The sequence below is a fragment of the Podarcis tiliguerta genome, assembly GCF_965153285.1.
Source record: "Podarcis tiliguerta genome assembly, chromosome: 16".
Taxonomy (NCBI): domain Eukaryota; kingdom Metazoa; phylum Chordata; class Lepidosauria; order Squamata; family Lacertidae; genus Podarcis; species Podarcis tiliguerta.
In genome coordinates, this window is record NC_139549.1 from 26,282,255 (window position 1) to 26,299,857 (window position 17,603).

A 17,603-nucleotide genomic window follows, 5' to 3' on the forward strand; every position below is an offset into this window, starting at 1 on the left:
AGAAGCATTACTGCCTCTGACAGTGAAGGCAGAACATAACCATCAAGGTTTATAGCCATTTGGAGCCTTATCCTCCTTATGTTTATCACTAAGCAAAGTTAAAAAAAACAACGGAACTAAGTTTTTTAAAACAGAGGGGAAGAAGATCAGGGGCCCAGGAGAAAACACCCAGGGCTCATGCAACCCCCTAGCAACCCTAACACAGGAGGAACCAGCAGGTTCATGACGGCAGAACTGGAGCAAGTAGGGTGGTTAACTGTCCATCCGCATGCACTTCCCCCATACACAGAGTTATGGAGATGTGAAATGGTTGCCTGGAGGAGTTTGTGGAGAGGAGTACTGAGCACCTCAGGGGGCGCCTTAATGATCAGGATTGCAGAGTGCCAGACTCCTCTTATTACATGTGTTATGTCAAGGAGAGAAACCATACCAGCTGGCAAACTGGTCCCCCTCCCTGCATCAGTCTTGTAGGAAGATAGGAAGCTGTCTTATATCACTGTGTACTGGTTCACTCAGCTCAGTAATGCCTTGCCTATATCGGAGGTAGGGAACCTGTGACCCTCCAGGTATTGCTAGACTCCCATCCGCTCCAGTCAGCATAGCTTTTTTGTTTCGTTTCACTAGATTGAAATACTGCCTGGTTGTAAAAAGTCCTCAAAGCACTTTACAAAGAGAACAAAACAATGAAATTGTTAGTAAAAAAAATAATTCAAAAATAATTAAAATCAGTGATAAGCTAAAAACCAGGTTAAAGCACATGTCAACATTCTACATCTTTTGGATAGGCTTTGACTAAACAAAAAATTGTCTAAACAAAAATGCTTTTAGCAGGCACAGAAAGAGTACAGTGAAGGCACCTGCCTCGTGTCAATAGGCAGGGAGTTCCAAAGGGTAAGCGCTGCCATATGAAATGATGGAGTTCTTACAAATGCAGAATGGGTATCATATGGCACCCATAGTAATGCTCATTCTGCTGATTAAAGTGGACGAGAGGCCACATGTGGGGAAAGGTTATCTCATAGGTGAACTGGTCCCAAGTTGTTAAGTGTCTTGAACTTGGCCTGGTAGCAAATCAGCAACCAGTGCAGATCTCTGAGCACAAATGTTATATGTTGACAGGGTCTCCTGACAGCAGTCGTGCTGCAGCATTCTGTACCAACTGCAGCTTCCAGATCAAATGCAAAGCAAGCCCCACTTAGAGCACGTTGCAGTTCAGTAGAACTTCGGGTTACGTACTGTCCTCCTTACGAACGCTTTGGGTAACGAGCTCCGCTAACCCGAAAGTAGATGCTCCTGGTTGCAAACTTTGTCCCGGGATGCAAGCAGAAGTCATGTGCCGATGGCGTGGCGGCAGTGGGAGGCCCCATTAGCGAAAGCACGCCTCATGTTAAAAATGGTTTCGGGTTAAGAATGGACCTCTAGAACGAATTAAGTTCGTAACTGGAGGTACCACTGTAATCTAATCTTAAAGTAACCAGTACATGAACTACTGTGGCCAAGCTTTCCCAGTCCAGGAACGATTGTAGCTGCCATACCAATTGGAGCTGGTAAAAGGCACTTCTAGCCACTGAGGCTACCTGGGCTTTCAGTAACAAAGATCAGTCCAGAATCACCCCCAGACTCCGAACCTTCTCCTTCAGAGGTAGGCAGTTGACAAGTTCCTCAGACACAGGAACCACACATCCACAGTGTCCCCATCTCGCCAAGATTCAAGCTCATTTTGTTTGTCCTCATCCATCTAACCACTGCATCCAGGCACTGGTCCAGAGGGCTGCACAGCCACTCCCAGTTCAGATGTTATGGAGAAATAGAGCTGATGGCACCTTGCCCCAAGACTCCTAATTACCACTCCCAGTGGCTTCATATAGATATTAAATAGCATTGGAGATAAGATAGTGCTCTGTGGCACCCCATTAACGTAACTACCCAGGGGGTGAGAAGCACTCACCTAATGCTAGTCTCTTGATTTGGTCCTGGAGTTAGGATTGGACCCATTGTAACTGATTCCCTCCACATGGATATTGAGGTCACTCGAGACAATCATCCTGAAATCCAACAATACCCCAGAGACTACCTTGGACAGCCCAATCAGGGACACTGCTGGGCAATAGGGCAATAAATAGACCAGGAGCATACCCAAGTGGTCTCTCTAAGACTCTCTAAGTCAGCCTTTCTCAACCTGTGGATCCCCAAATGTTGTTGAACTACAACTCCCATCACCCCTAGCTAGCAAGGCCAGAGCTCAGGGATGATGGGAGTTGTAGTCCAACAACATCTGGGGACCCACAGATTGAGAACCGCTGCTCTAAGTCCAAGATCAAGAAGTTTTCTGGCAAAGGAGTTGGTGGTTATATGGACAATAGCAAGCCTCACCCTCACCCTTGAACCCCTAGTCTAGACTGGTGGATGAACATGGTCTTAATTATGGACCCATCCATCAGGGATGGTCAGGGATGAGGGGATCTGTAGTCTAGCAACATCTGGATGGCTACAGTTTCCTAACATTTGGCCTATAGTGACCAGCAGCCCTTCAGATAGGGCGTCTCTCCTAGCCCTACATGAGGATTGAACCTGGGGGGTCTTCTGTATGCAGAGCAGATGCTGTGCCCCTGATCATGCAGATGACTCTTAGTGAGCAAAATGGGCGGTTTCTTCCTTTCTAATAAAATCTCTGCAGAAAAGAACTCCTTGAAGCACACATAAGTCCTGCTACTCTTAGCATCAAAATACATCACAGCGCGATAGTGTACCTCTCCCCATCTGAGGAGAGGAGGGAGCCCAGCTCCTCCTGTTAGTTCTGCAACAGTATATACAGCCATTGAGTGGAACGCCCCAAGCTGGAGGGGTGACTTCACACAGTGTGCTATCGAAGCAGTGCGAAGTGTCCCTGAGCTGGAGAAGAGGGCGTCCCAAGGAGAAAAGAAGAGGCTCACGGTGCAGGCAACAGGAGACAGAGCGAGGCATCTCATCAGTGCTGCAGTGGTTGTCTCAATAATGGGCTTTCTGAGACGCTTGGCCAAGCTGACAGTCCTGGCACAGCTCTCTCTCTCTCTCTTTGCAGCGGAGCAATACCGGGGGGGGGGGACAGATGCTCTGTCATTGTGCCTGAGCACCAGCCGCAGTGTCGCATTAGGCTAATGACAGGTTAGGATGTGGGTGTGGTGGAGCATAATTGCTTAATATTAGCAAAGGGCCTTGGTGGAGGTGGACCCAGATGCTGGCATTATGATATGTGAGACGTGCACAGCAAGCTGAAGTGGCCCGCACAGGAGCTAAAGTGAAGCTGCTGGTTCCCAGGTTTGGGGTGTATCAGGAGATGGGCCAATCTGACTGATGGGGTGCAATCCACTGGGAAATGTTTGTTACTGGCCCTGCTTTGGAGGCCTAGGCAGCGATGTTCTGAATACCAGTTGCTGGAATCCACAGGAGGGGAAAATGCTCTTGTCCATGAGTCCTGCTAGGGGGCTTTTGAATAGGGGCATCTGGTTGGCCACCATAAGAACAAGATTCTGGACTAGATGAGCCATTTGCTTGGTCCTAATTTGTACTTTCTGAAATAATACACAAATTGAAATACAGCCACCCTTTAAAACCTTTACTTCTCCACATGTCACAGTGCAGTTCCCCAGCCAAGTGATGTGCACAAAAATGCATATACTGGCATAAAGTATGCATATAATTGCATCTATTAGGGTAAATTATATTAAAAAATGCATTATATCCCGGGAAGCTACTTTGAAAATGTGTATATTAGGAGAAATTGAAACTAAAATGCTGGTGAATTTTCATGAGCAACTTAAAAAATAAATAAATCTCAAGCTGATGTGGATATGTGGAGAACTGAATCTAAGATTTAAAAATAAGCACAATGGAGACACCAAAATTGACAAATTTGTTGATTCCCAGGACCAAGGTCCAAAGGGGGCTCTTTCTGTGGACAGCTGAATTGCCAGCTATTGTGGTGATTTTGTTTTATAGAAATTTGTTTTTTTGTTTGTTTATAAAATATATTTGTATATGATAAGATAGTATATGAAATCTGTTTACAGCACCAAAAACATAAAACCATAGAGTTAAAAACATACACCAATTAATTATTATGGAAGGCTATATTCTCAATCGTAATTTTAAAAGGGCCAAGGAAGTGGGGGCCCAATTACCTTTTATCACTTGATTTAGGAGGGGAAGTTTTGATAGCAGATTTTCGAATTCAAAATAACTATCTTATGTCAGTAGAAATCAAAATTGAATTAGGAGCATTTCTTTTCTGTATAAATAAATATCTACCTCCCTCCTACTAACAGTATGTCACTGACCACCAATGTTTAGTCAGGTTGAATATCTCTACTAGAGCAGATCAGCCATAAATTCCCCAAAGCATTTGTACTTTTTTGTGGAGATTTTAATGCCTCAGTTGGAGCAACTGCAGAGGGTCTCTTGGTAGTTTTCCGCTTAGACTCAGAAGATAGTTTCCTAACCTCACATTGTTCTTTGGACAAGATGATGCACGCACAGAAACTGTTGCAATTTGTATTCCAACATAATTTATATGTTCTTCACAAGAGTCCTCTAGACATATCTAAGGGTCAATATACTTATTTGAACAAGCATGCTGGAAGTGCTTTCAATCACATTATAGTCTCTCCTTCATTATTCACTTTTGTAGGGGACAGGGGTGGCGCTGTGGTCTAAACCACTGAGCCTCTTGGGCTTGCTAATTGGAAGGTTGGCGGTTCGAATCCCCGTGATGGAGTGAGCTCCCGTTGCTCTGTCCCAGCTCCTGTCAACCTAGCAGTTCAAAAGCATGCCAATGCAAGTAGATAAATAGGTACCGTTGCAGCGGGAAGGTAAATGGCGTTTCCGTGCGCTCTGGCACTTGTCATGGTCCTCCGTGCACCAGAAGCGGTGTAGTCATGCTGGCCACATGACCCGAAAATCTGTTTGTGGACAAACGCTGGCTCCCTTGGCCTGAAAGTGAGATGAGTGCCGCAACCCCATAGTTGCCTTTGACTGGACTTAACCCTCCAGGGGTCCTTTACCTTTACCTTTACATTTTTATTCACTTTTGTGAACACTTTTGAAGTGCTAGAACAAACAGAAAGCAACTACTTTTCAATATCAGTGATCCTATGTCCTTTAACAGAAAACATACTAACTACCAAATCCTCAAGAGTGTGTTGAGAAATACAGGACATGACAAACTTGAGCCACCTTTTCGTGAGCAAATCTCCAAATCTTGTTGATGTCTTCCAGCAAATTGTCACAGAACCCAGGCCCTATTTGATAGCTTATATAATTAATAACAACACAGAGACAACACACCTTGACTGGTTTGATGGTCAATGCAAAGCAGCTAAGAAAGTTCTGGTTAAAGCAATTAGAGATTTGCATAAGAATTCATCAGAGGCTTCCACAGAAAATGTGATCAAATGTAGATTGGAATACAAGACTCTGCTCAAAAGCAAGAAAGCTGAATATACGAAAACCCAGTGGCAGGAACTGGGACTAGCAGTAATGGAAATTAAAGAAGACAAATTCTGGGAACTGGTGGCCCAGAGTTTAAATGAAGTGAGATCATTACAAGAAGCCTCAATTCCTCCCTTTAATTGTGTTAAATGTTTCTCCAACATATTTGGTGGCCAATATTTGGCCACCTCATGAGAAGAGAAGACTCCCTGGAAAAGACCCTGATGTTGAGAAAGATTGAGGGCACAAGGAGAAGGAGATGACAGAGGACGAGATGGTTGGACAGTGTTCTCGAAGCTACAAACATGAGTTTGACCAAGCTGGAAGACAGGAGTGCCTGGCGTGCTCTGGTCCATGGGGTCACGAAGAGGCAGACACGACTAAACAACAACAACAAAATCTGGGCAAACATATGTACCAGCAGTGTTTAAGGATTTCTCAAACCTACCTGATTGGCAACCAGTCTCCTGTAATGAGATAAAGGCCATTATTTCAAATAATGCTCCTGGAGAAGATATTCTTCCACCTGAGCTCTATAAAGAATACATGGAATCATGGAAGTCTATCCTGGCTGGCTTATTTACCACCATAAACAACACAGGCCAAATGTCCTCTGGGTATTGAGGTTTTCTTGAGTATTATTTTCCTGATTTATAAGAAAGGAGATAGGAAGAATCCAGAAAACTATCTGCCAATTAGCTGGTTAGACACTTCCTCAAAGCTATAGGCATGGTATCTCCTTCAAAATTATCAGACTAGTTGCAAAATAGCAACATTATTCGTGAAGAACAAGTGGGATTCAGAGGAGGGCACAGCATCAATGATCGATGTTTTACTCTTAACCATAAGGAAATATACTAAGAACATTAAGAATTATCCTTATGTAGCCTTTATTGAGTTTTCTGCAGCATTCGACTACGAATTGAAACAGACAGGGAGAAATTTCAAATTGCTAACATTGACTACAGAATTCTGCTATTCATCCACGAACTATACAGCAATACAAGAAAGAGGTTTAAATGATGGCATGACTGATGCGTTTAAAATGTCATAAGGAGTGAAGCAAAGTTGCATTCTGGCTCTCACTCTTTTTAACTTTTCTAGCAATGATTTGGGGAAATATATAGCCAATGCAAGCTCCACCTCTCCAGTAATTAGGAACAGAAAGATCTCCTTATTGATGTATGCAGATGAATTAGTGTTCCTCTCTCTTTCTTGATTGGGCCTCAAAAATCTCTTGAGGGGTGTTTAGCACATGCTGTAAACAGGAAAGCCTATCTATAAATTACTCTTAAGACCAAGATTATGATTTTTGGCAAAGACAGTCCTAGGTATAAATGATGTTTTAGATAGTGAGCTATTGAACAAACTTACTCATTTAGATACCTGGGTGTACACTTTAGTGAAAGCCTTTCTTGGAAGTGTCATATGGAAGCAGTGAAAATTAAAGCACAGAAAACCATGGGGCATTGATGAAGTTCTTTTACAATAAAGGAGGGAAGCTGATTGAACCTCCCCTAAAGATATTTGGTAGGATAGTGCTTATTCAAATGCTCTAAGGTTTTGCAGTCTGGGTTTTGGAAACTGTGCAGAATATATTATATCTGTCTATCTATCTATCTATCTATCTATCATCTATCTATCTATCATCTATCATCTATCTAACTATTTATCTATCATCTATCATCATCATCATCTATCTAACTAAAAATACTCTACCATCAGGAATATCAGAAGCTCTTTTTCACACATAATCCTCGTGGCCAACAATTAAGGCAAGAGCGGACAGTGCTCCTTTAAAGTATATTTTAAAAACTGCTACTATGCCTATTGAGAGTTTTCCTGTGCTGTATGGACTTGGGTGATAACCAGCTTGTCAAGGTGTTTTAGAAATGAACTCTGCTTTGACATTGAATAAGTGTCAATTAAGGAATTGGCTTTTCTGGACAGGAGGGACCTACAACTAAACTGGAAACACCAGATTTTCCCCTTGGTATCCACTTTTGAGAAGAGAGCATTTTAGAGCTTGTTATATGACTAAACTCTGACCAGTTTCCTTAAGAACTGCATTTATTGCACTGCATTGCCAAGTGATGACCACTGCATTCTTGGAAGGCTGCTACAGCAAGGTCCCATAAGCAGGCAGCCTTTGTATTTGTGGTCAACCGCAGGTGGAAGACTTCACTCATTATCTGTTAGCCTTAAATAGAGACCCCAGAGGTTGATTTCTGAAACCTTTGCGCACACAAGCAAGCAGGCACAGCCCAGCAGAAATGGTTCAATTTCTTTTGAGTGGCAATAATAGCTTTGTAACACACAAGAGTGGCCCTCTAGGCATTGGCTGCAAAAAAACAAAACAAAAATGCAGGCAAAACAACCAAGGCAAAAGGAGTTAGATAAAAAAAAATTATATATTGATGTGGTGATTCAGAGATTTAATTTGACACCAAGCTGGGTTTGAGTTTGTTGGTCTCTGGAAACTTCTCTCTCTTACACCACGGATGTTGGCAAATTGCATTTTAAAAAGGAAAAATAGTATTACAATTGGAGCTGTCAGAGATGCACAAGGAAAACTGTGTTTTAATGCTCAGAATCTTAGCAAAGTCTTTTTTTATATTTTGCCTGTATGTTCTGAATTATTTTATTAATACTATTGCTTAATACAAGTTTGTCATGGCCTTTGTCTCTAGAACAATAAACTTATGAACTGACCTTTGTATTCATAATTGCCTGCACAGACCTGGCAGAATAGAAAAGTTTTAATTGCTATCTAAACAAGGATGTGGCCTCAATAATTGGCAAAGATGGTTAAATGGTAAAAGCCATGCCTATGAAGATGACTTTGCTCACGACATTTCCAACATCCCTCATCAGGCTCACAGAACTTCATAAAAATGCCAGATGCAGAGAGTGCTTGACGTCTCTGGAAAAAGGGGATGTGTGTGTGTTCGTGTGTGTGTAAATAATTAATTCCTTTGCAAATGAGGGATTCCAGTGTGGTTTGAGCAGACTGCTTTATGTCTCCCCAAAATCTCTTTGAAGCCAGGGACCTTTTAAAAAACACACAATGCACAGCGTGATGTGAAGCCAGCCTGTTGGTCATAACATCAACAGCTGCTCCAGATGGACTGGAAATGCTATTGGCTGCTGACGCCAGACCCTTGCAGAAAGTGCTCCAGTGTTCTGCAAAGAATCAAATGTGCTTCAATCTGCCTTTGGGGTCAGATTGCACTTCCCAGCAGCAGCAGTGTGGGGGATCTTTGCTATGCCATTGCCATAACATTGAGAAGAAGAAAAACTCTGTCATGACTCTCAGATTTGGCCCCTTTGTGGAAGATTCAGGCGGCAATGAAACAAGGCTGCTGCATTCAGAGGATGATACTCAGTGCTTCCCCCTTGGTTCCCCTGACCTGAGGAGGGAGCTATTCTGCCTTTCTCAGACTTGGGAGGTATTTCCACACCTGCTTTGGTGCAGAGGTCAGCCCACAGTTGAACTATGGAACTCGCTCACACAGGAGGTAGTGATGGCCACCAACTTAGGTGGCCTTAAAAGAGGATTAGACAAATTCATGGTGGACAAGGCTATCAGTGGCTTCTAGCTGGAGGCAGTAATGTTTCTGAATATCAGTCTCTGGAAACCACAGGAGAGGAGGGGACTCTTGTGTCCAGGTCCTGCTTGCAGAGTTCCCTTTGGCTTATCTGCTTGGCCAGTGAGAGAACAGGATACCTGAACTAGATGGATCATTGGCTGGATCCAGAAGGCTCTTCTTATTTCTGCAGAAACAGATAAGGTCTCCTACACATGGCACAAAAAAGCTCCCCAAGGAAGTGGGTCATAGGAATGTAAACCTTACACAATATCAAAAGCTTATTCCATCCAGTTCAAATTGCCTACAACGACTAGCATCAGCGATCAAGGATTTCAGGCTGGGTGTCTCCTAGCCCGCCCTAGAGCCGATGAGCACTGAATCTGAGGCCTTCATGTAAAACAGGTGCTGTGCTATAGGAATCTGCCTGAGTCGGACCTTTAGTCCATCTAGCTCAGGATTGTCTACAGTGATTGGCAGGGGGCATTCCCAGCCCTACCTGGAGATTGAACCTGGGACCTTCTGCATCCAAAGCAGACGCCGTACCACTGATCAATGAGCCTTCCTCTTGAGGTCAGCTGCAGCACAGGGCTTTCTAGCCTGCTAAGTGATGGAATGTTTCCTTGAATTCTATTCATTTATTTATTTAAAAACATTTACAAACCACTTAATATTTAAAAAGCACAACACAAAAAGTATAAACGTAGAATAAAAATACAGTATAAAACCACTAGAACATGTGCAAAAGCATATAAATGGGTTTTTTTTGTCTGCCTGGATGAAGGAAAGGGAGGTGCTCTGTGTGTGTGTGAGAGAGAGAGAGAGAACTAGCTTACTGTACAAAGGTAAAATTTGCATCAGTTGCTCCACCCCCCCGGAGGTTGCCTCCATCCTCTGATCCCACCCCCCACTGGCATGTGCCCCCCCCCCCGGAGGTTGCCTAGGAGTGAATGTGGCCCTTAGGCTGAAAAAGGTTCTTCAGCCCTGTTCTACACTGACTGGCATCGGCTCTCCAGGGTTTCAAGCAAGCACCCTTTCACAGCCCTACTTGGAGATGCAGAGGACAGAGGGATGGAGCCTGAGACCTTTTGCATGCAAAGAAGATGCTCTTCCACTGAGCTGGGACCTTTCCCCAAAAGGCTTGTTTTAAAGACTAGCAAGTTTATTACGGCATCAGCATTTTGTGGACCAGAGCCCACTTTGTCAGAGGCATGACGTAGGGAGTGCAGATGTTCAGATTCTTTGATAAGGGGGGTGGACCGATCAGACAGCCTCGGAAGGCAAGGAATGGTGGCCAATGAGTCACATTCTCCAGGCAGAGCTCAGACAAGATTGGAAAGAACGGAGTGACCCAGCCCAAGTAGCAGCCGCTGGGTCGCAATAAATCAGCAGAGCGAGGAAACACAAAACAACAGGAGCATTAAAACCCAAAGGAGGACAGCAATTTCCTCTAGTGAGCCATGGAATATGGATTCCATAGTAGCAAATGTGCTCATACGATACGATATGATACGATACGATAATCTTTGTTGTCATTGTCTCCATAGAACCCTCATCACCCTGAATTACAGCTCCCATAATTATTTGGGGGAAGCCATGCCTGTCTAAAGTGGTATCATAGTGCTTTAAATATATGGTGTGAATGTGGCTTTAGCTGGTTCCACCAGTCATTGACTCTGCCTCTGTCTGCCATTGGCTCTGGCTCCATCTACTGTTGCTCCATGCCTTCTGCTCTACCAGAGCACTGGCCGCCACAGGCTGAGGCACTGAAGTCCCAGAATAAACTAGCAGAGAGTCATCAGTTGCCCCTTTTGGCATCCTCAGAGGCACTGGTCCTTAATAGATCTCCCAAGCAGAGTTGCCAAGCCTTCTTGTCCTCCTGGACTGCACTGCCTCCCTGTCTGATCGCTTATTCACAACCTTACCAAGATGCACTGAATTTACCAGAAATCACTGGTGGCTGTGTGGCTTATCGGCAGAGCACATGTTATGCATGCAGAAGGTCCCAGGTTTTATTCCCAGTTTCTCCAGTTAGCAGGGCTGGGAAATACCTGCCTGCATGAACTCCGGGAAGTCAGTCAGATCAGACAGTCCTGAGGTAGAGTGACAATGATTTGGTGGAAGGCAGTTTCCTATGTTTATGGGTGACTCAGGAAGCTGAACAGTGTCTGCCGGCCACTACAGGTGCAACTGGCCTCTTGGCTTGGAAATTTGATTTTATCACTCCACTCCAGTTCTACATAATTTGCAGAATGCTAGAGATCTGGGTGCCTTGGGAGCTGCCTTTTCCTTGCACCCTCTGATTGACATCTGAGGCCCGGCTCCAAATCCCTCAGCAGGCAAGGGTGGTGTCAACTATGGGCAGAGCTTTTTCTGCTGCAGCTCCTACCCTATGGGATGCTTTCCCAGGTGAGGTCTGTCAGGCCCCATTGCCATTGAGAAACTTTCAGTTAATTGTGCCATTTTTTTCTGGTTCAGTTCAGTGTTATTTTCGTGCTGCTGCAATTTGTTAAACAGGTTGGATAACGTTAACTTAAATAGGAGCCTTGGAGCTGCAATGTGTTGACATCTCAGTGCATATCTTGTCCTCATATTTTCTCTCTCTTTTTTTGGCAAAGAAATGAAAAGGAAGCAATTGCTTTCTTCTGTAAAGCTTCTGATTTCTGTAAATAAATTAAAAGGGAGCAATTGCTATCTTCTGTAAAGCTTCTGATTTTGCTTTAAAACATCTATGTTTTTATTATGTATAATATGAATGAAATAAAAAAAATAAAATTAAAGCCTAGGTGGAGCTTAAAAACATTTTTAAGGGGTTATGTTTGTTTTGCTTGGTTTATTATTATGAGTGTCTCTTAGCTGCCGTGAGTCTCTTTGGGAAAATAGGGTAGAAAAACTGAAATAAAATAACCAAAGGCACACTGTTACAGAAGAGAGTGTGTGGTGGCAATGGTGGCAGCTGAATTTGGCTTCTTCAAGCCTGTTACAAGATACACACAGAGGTTCCTTCTGCTACATGATCTCCAGACCTGAGAAAGTAGCCAAACTGAGACCCGGAGCAAACCCCTTTGTAATTAGTTCAGATTCTCAGCTACTGCTTAAAATGACTCATACGGCTAGAGGCCTTGCTGGTCCTGTTCCTCATGTTCTGTGCACACATTTCTACAAGTCAGGATCTGAGCATCTGCTTCTGTCAGCCACCATCCATTTCTCTCATCCTTATGGGCACCAGTTCAGAGGAAGCACTCGTGCCAGCGATGCCATTGTGGCACCAACCATTCCAGATCTGCCTTCAGGGGCTCATGTGCCCCGGAGGTCTGAGGATCTGCTATCTCTCCCTCTTTCTCTCTTGCCCTTCTCTCTTCTCCCAGGCCCATTTTCTCGTCGGTGCTGTGATAAGATAGGAAACCACTTACGTGAAGTAGGAAAGGAAATGGCATCTCAGGCCGGCAAATGCTGTGGGTGGATGTGGCTCCGTCGTAGAGCACGTGGCCTGCAGCTCCAGTTACAAATGTTGGGAGATGTAGGAGAGGCAAGAGGAAGGACTTCTTGACACAGTGCATAGTTCAGTTGTTGAATTTGCTTAAAGAGGAGGCAGTGATGGCCACAAACCTGGATGGCTTTAAAAGAGGGTTAGACAAATTCATCTTGATGGCTACTAGCCACGAGGGCTATTGTTCTACCTCTACTGTGAGAGCCACTAAATGCCTCCGAATGCTGGTTGCTGGAAGACACAGGAGGGGAGGGTGCTGGTGAGCTCAGGTCCTGCTTATGGGCTTCCCATTGAGGTGTCTAGTTTGCCACTGTGAGAAAAGGAAGCTGAATTAGATGAGGCACTTGCCTGATCTGGCAGGCTCTTCTCGTGTTCTTATACAAGATTCTCAGGCTCTAGGAACTTGGACTCAAACTTTTTTGGCAGCCCCTTATATAAATACTTCAGCCACTTAGTTCTGGCTTCATGGTGTATGCAAGGCTTTGGGTTCTAGGGTCAATTACAGATGGCTCTCAATTTCAAGTATAGAGCTGGGGGAAAGCAAGGGGAAGAGCCGTAGCTCAGTGGTAGAGCATCTGTTCTGCATAAAGAAGGTCCCTGGTTCAGCCCCTGGTGTCTCCAGATAGGACTGGGAAAGACACCTGTCTGAAACCCTGGATAGCTGCTGCCAGTCAGTGTAGAGAAAATGGACCCCAGTGTTCTTACTTGGTATAAGGCAGCTTTGTAGGTTTCTGTGATACAGAAAGAATCCCCAAAGATAGAAAGTATAATTTTGTTGAGTAATCCTCTGCTTTTCAGCAGATTCATGAACTGATTAAATTCACATCAATTTGCACATTTAAACACCCATATAGGCTCTGTTTTCAACTACTAGAGGATTTGTGAGATAAATGATGATGTTGTATAAGCAAAAGCTGCCGTGTATTACTAGAGGGGAAGGGCATCCTTCATACAGGCATATTCTATTCCCTTTCACCAAAACCCAAAGAGCCCCCAAATGCAAACCCTTAGCTTACATCACCCTCAGCCACTACCAATTAATCAACCAAAAATTTAAGTTGATTAACCTGCTGGTGAAACTGTTCAAAGCCTAGTGTGAAAAATTGGTTTTGTCCCCCCTTACTCTGTGTGTGTGTGTGTGTGTGTGTGTGAGAGAGAGAGAGAGAGAGAGAGAGAGAGAGAGAGAGAGAGAGAGGGTGGGGAATGAATCCCCCAAATGTTGGAGGGGTAGGGTCATTCCACACCTGTCCGTATCTATGTGATGCAGGCCCTGCTCAAGGAGAGAATTTTTGCCAAACCTCTCAAGAAGCCCTGCACTGGTGGTGGATGTGTTCTGTTCATCTGTTTTCTTGCACTCAATTTGCTCAGGCCCTTCTTAGCGCCTCTAAGTGGATTGCGCTCCTCCCAGCTGTCTTCTCTGGGCATCGAAATGCTCAGTGTTTGAGGGGATAGAACGGAGCACTGTGGCAGTCTCTGAGCACTGAGGGCAAAGGTAGAAACTGACTTCTTGCGGGGGCTTCTTTGCTCTTCATCCTCCCTCCAATGAGTCAAACCAGATTCCTCCTCCTCCTCCTCCTCCTATCCTGAGTGGTGGGAGGGATCAGAACTTTAATCTGATGTAGATTATATCCATCCACCCACTCCCTCCTTCTCTTCCTCTTTCTTTCCGTTCCTCCCTCCTTCCCTCTCTGCTGCTGCTCCCCTCCTTTCCTTTCCCTTCCCTTCCTGCTTCATCTCTTCAAAGAAGTGAGCATAAAGTTAACAAGCAGAAAGAGAGAGAGGGAGGGAAGGAAGGAAGGAGATGAATGAGTGAAGGAAGGGAAGAAGAAGAGAGCTCTCGGAAGAGAGGCGCCCTGCCACTTGTGCCCAGTGGAGCTCTAGATTTGACTGCTGCCGCCTCTCTCCCTTTGCTCCTAAGGACTGCCTTTCATGGAACCAATTGCCCGCTTCCCTTTCTAAGCCTGTCTCCCGGAAAGGCAGCTTCAGCATATTATGGGCAACTGTGTGAAGTCTCCACTGAGAAACCTCTCAAAAAAGGTACGTTTCCCCCCAGCATCTTTGGGACAGGGTGACCACTTGGTGTCGCTTGAACAGGTAGGGAGGGTTTGTGGGAAGCAGGTGGAGATGTGTCTCCCAAACTCCCCGCCTAAAGTTGGTCATCGGTCGGGCAGCGCAGAGGCTGAGAACAGTCACTTGTGGGTGTTTGTGTGCATGAAAGCATGATCCCGTCCATGTGCAGTTGTGTGTCGACACAGAGGTATGTGCAGTTGTGGGCACATGTTTGCAAAACATGGGGCATGAGGCACTAAGAAGCACTCCAGCACAAGCTGCATATAAATGATCAGGAGATGCTCCTCTTGGTATAGGTGCCATTAATTGCCTTGAGAATTGAGCAGGAGATCCTCTCGGGATTGTTGTGCCTTTTATCTGGGAGGACGCATACCCCTAAACGTTTTGTGAATCTAAGTTTGGCCTCATTGAGGGACAGTATTTCAATATTAGTAGGAAAATGAGAGTATCCCTAAACATTTTTTTTAGAAAAAAGCACTGGTTGTGCCCTTTGTTGGTTGATTACAAGTGTGTTCACGTTTCTGTACCTAAACATACTAGCACACATGTTTTGTACAAAGCTACCAACTGAAGCATCTTTCTATGGGTGTAGGTGCACTTGTTGTTTTGTGCATAGATGTGCAGAGTGCAAATCCATTAGCGCATATTCTTCATTAGGGACACAACTAAATGGTGTCTAGTTTGCGGTGTATTTTGTGTTATCGCAATCAGGATGTTTAAGCCACAAGCGCATATCCTGGCTAGGTTGTCCCCCGTGCTTCCATGAGGGTCTGTGATCTGTCATCCCTGTTGAAACAAAGATTTTAGGGTATTGCTAGCAGTTACTGCACTCTGGGACAGGGGAAGATGTGACTTCCTTCCCAAATCCCCCTCTGCCCTTCCCCAGTTTTCTGTTGGGGGGTGGGTCCAGCCGCTGTTTCTTCAGCCCCACCTTCTGCATTAATGTAGGTCAGCCCTTCCGGCAGTTATGTGCCAGTCCTCATTTACCCTGGAAGAATCACTTCCATGGTAAACAACAATGACCTTTAAAGCATGAAATGGACTGGATTTTGCATCGTTTAGGGTGCACGTTTTCCTATGTGCTGCTTCACACCCCCTTTTCTCTGAGGCCTTGTCCTGACTCCCCCATCCATGAGGGTAAGTTGCTGGGCCTTTGCTGGGATAGCTTGTACCCTTTGGAATTATTTGTTGTGGGAAAGCCATAACGTTAATTTCAGCACACTGTCGATGCTTTTTTAAAAACACATTTTTAAGTAGTTAATCTTTTTTTTTTTTTTTTTAAGTAGTTAATCTTAACTGGCTGTTGATGCTGCTGTTAAGTCTGTGTTTATAACTCGGCTGAGGGTTTCAGTGGGTGTTTTCGTCTATAGCAAAGTGTTTGGATTTTAGCTGCGTGATCAGTTGTGCTCAAGGTTCTCCCCCCCCCCCCTACATTCTTATTGAATCTTCCTGTGATTTTCTGCTGTAATCACTTCAAGTAACTTTTGGCAGAGAATGCAACAGATAGGCTTTATAAATAAAACTAGCAATACAGCAGAGCACCCACATAGCATTTACTGATTCCCCGCTTCCCCTTCCATTTCTATGCTCTGGCAAAAAGGTATATTTGTGGAAATAAGTAACACACACACCCTACGACTGGGATGCTATTCAACCTGGAAGGTGGGCACACATTTGCCCAATAACACAACCAGGCACTTCCAACTTGTTGTGGCATCAGTGGCAGTGCAGGAACAGTAGCCATCTGTTAGTAATTGGATGATGCTGGTGATACAGGGAAGGGCCGTAGCTCTATGGCAGAGCACCCACTTTGCATGCAGAAAGTCCCAGGTTCGATTCCTGGCAGCATCTCTAGGTAGGGCCAGGAAAGGTTCCCTGCCTAAAAACCCTAGAGAGCCATTGCTGCCACCCAGTGAGGACAATACTGATCTCTGTATAAAGCAGCTTCCTGTGTTCTTAATGACAAGTGAAGCAAGGGATTATTGAAACAGAAGGAATAAGTGAAGTGAGCCCACCCTGTAAGCAGATGCAGATATTTGTGCAGGTTCAAAAGGGTGTGAGTTTGTGGGATTGTGCAGATCGTGCCTGGGATGAACGTCTGTGCTCCTTTGCATGTATCTGTGTGCACATTGATCCAGTTATGTACAGTGATGTAGCCACACATATGGACAGATGCTCACATCTATGCCCCACACCTATCTGTGGGGTAGCCTTCTCCTCTATGAACACATATCTGTCCTGGCATGTGTTTAAGCTTCCCCCACATATGTGCTCCTGGTATGTAAATGTCTGTGTTTCAGATCCCTCCCTCTCCCAGGTGGTTTGTGTGAGTGTTGGCATTCAGCCAGTGGACTGCTTTATGTTGAAGTGCTCAGAATAGTTTGTGGACACAGAAGCAGCAGCAGCAGTAGCAGTGTAGCGGTAACATGGGTGGCTGTTGAGCTGGCAATGGAGCTGATTCTCCACCATTGCGAACTTCAAAATAAACTTCTGGACAAAATGCTTCCTAAATTTGCTTGCTGAGACGCCTAGTAAATGGATATTGAACAGACTCACAAGGCTTAATTGATAGATTAATCAAAGTAAAGTTTTAGTTGACTGACTGGTTGATGGAGCCAATTTTTACTAATAGTTGAAGTGTTTTTGTTCAGGGCAGGCATGTCTTCCTAGATAACAAAAAGAAGAAGCAAACTATCCCATGTACCAGTGAACAGAGCCTTTGTTTTGACATGCCGTGTGCTGTCTTGTGCTTCCTTTAGTATCTCCAAGAGAGATACTATCCACTGGCACTATCCAAATGTATTTAACCCATTAATTGTTTGTGGGGCAGGTCAGATGTAAACTGCTGACATCCTACTGGCCAGATACATCTTACTAATAGTTTTCCGAATCTCTGACTTAGGATTCTAAGGTCAGGGCCGATGAAATTCTCTTTCCAGATGTTTCAAGCCAATGAAAGGAGGAAGTGCTCTCTCTTAGTGTGTGTACAC

The 17,603-nt window shown here is 44.6% G+C and overlaps 1 protein-coding gene across 9 annotated transcripts in view; it reads left to right on the top strand.

Annotated features, from left to right (window-relative positions):
* Nucleotides 1-17,603, top strand: part of CABP1 (calcium binding protein 1) — an 81,405-nt gene that overhangs the window by 42,847 nt on the left and 20,955 nt on the right. For 3 of the 9 annotated variants that reach the window (XM_083417857.1, XM_083417856.1, XM_083417858.1), the window contains exon 2: nt 14,462-14,580. The exons of 5 other annotated variants lie outside the window; for them this stretch is intronic. In XM_083417857.1, the coding sequence (XP_083273983.1) occupies nt 14,536-14,580 (45 nt within the window). In that variant the 5' untranslated portion in view covers nt 14,462-14,535. Of the gene's footprint in view, nt 1-14,461; nt 14,581-15,370; nt 15,751-17,603 lie in introns of those variants that run through there. One more of the 9 variants, XM_083417860.1, reaches the window with a different exon arrangement.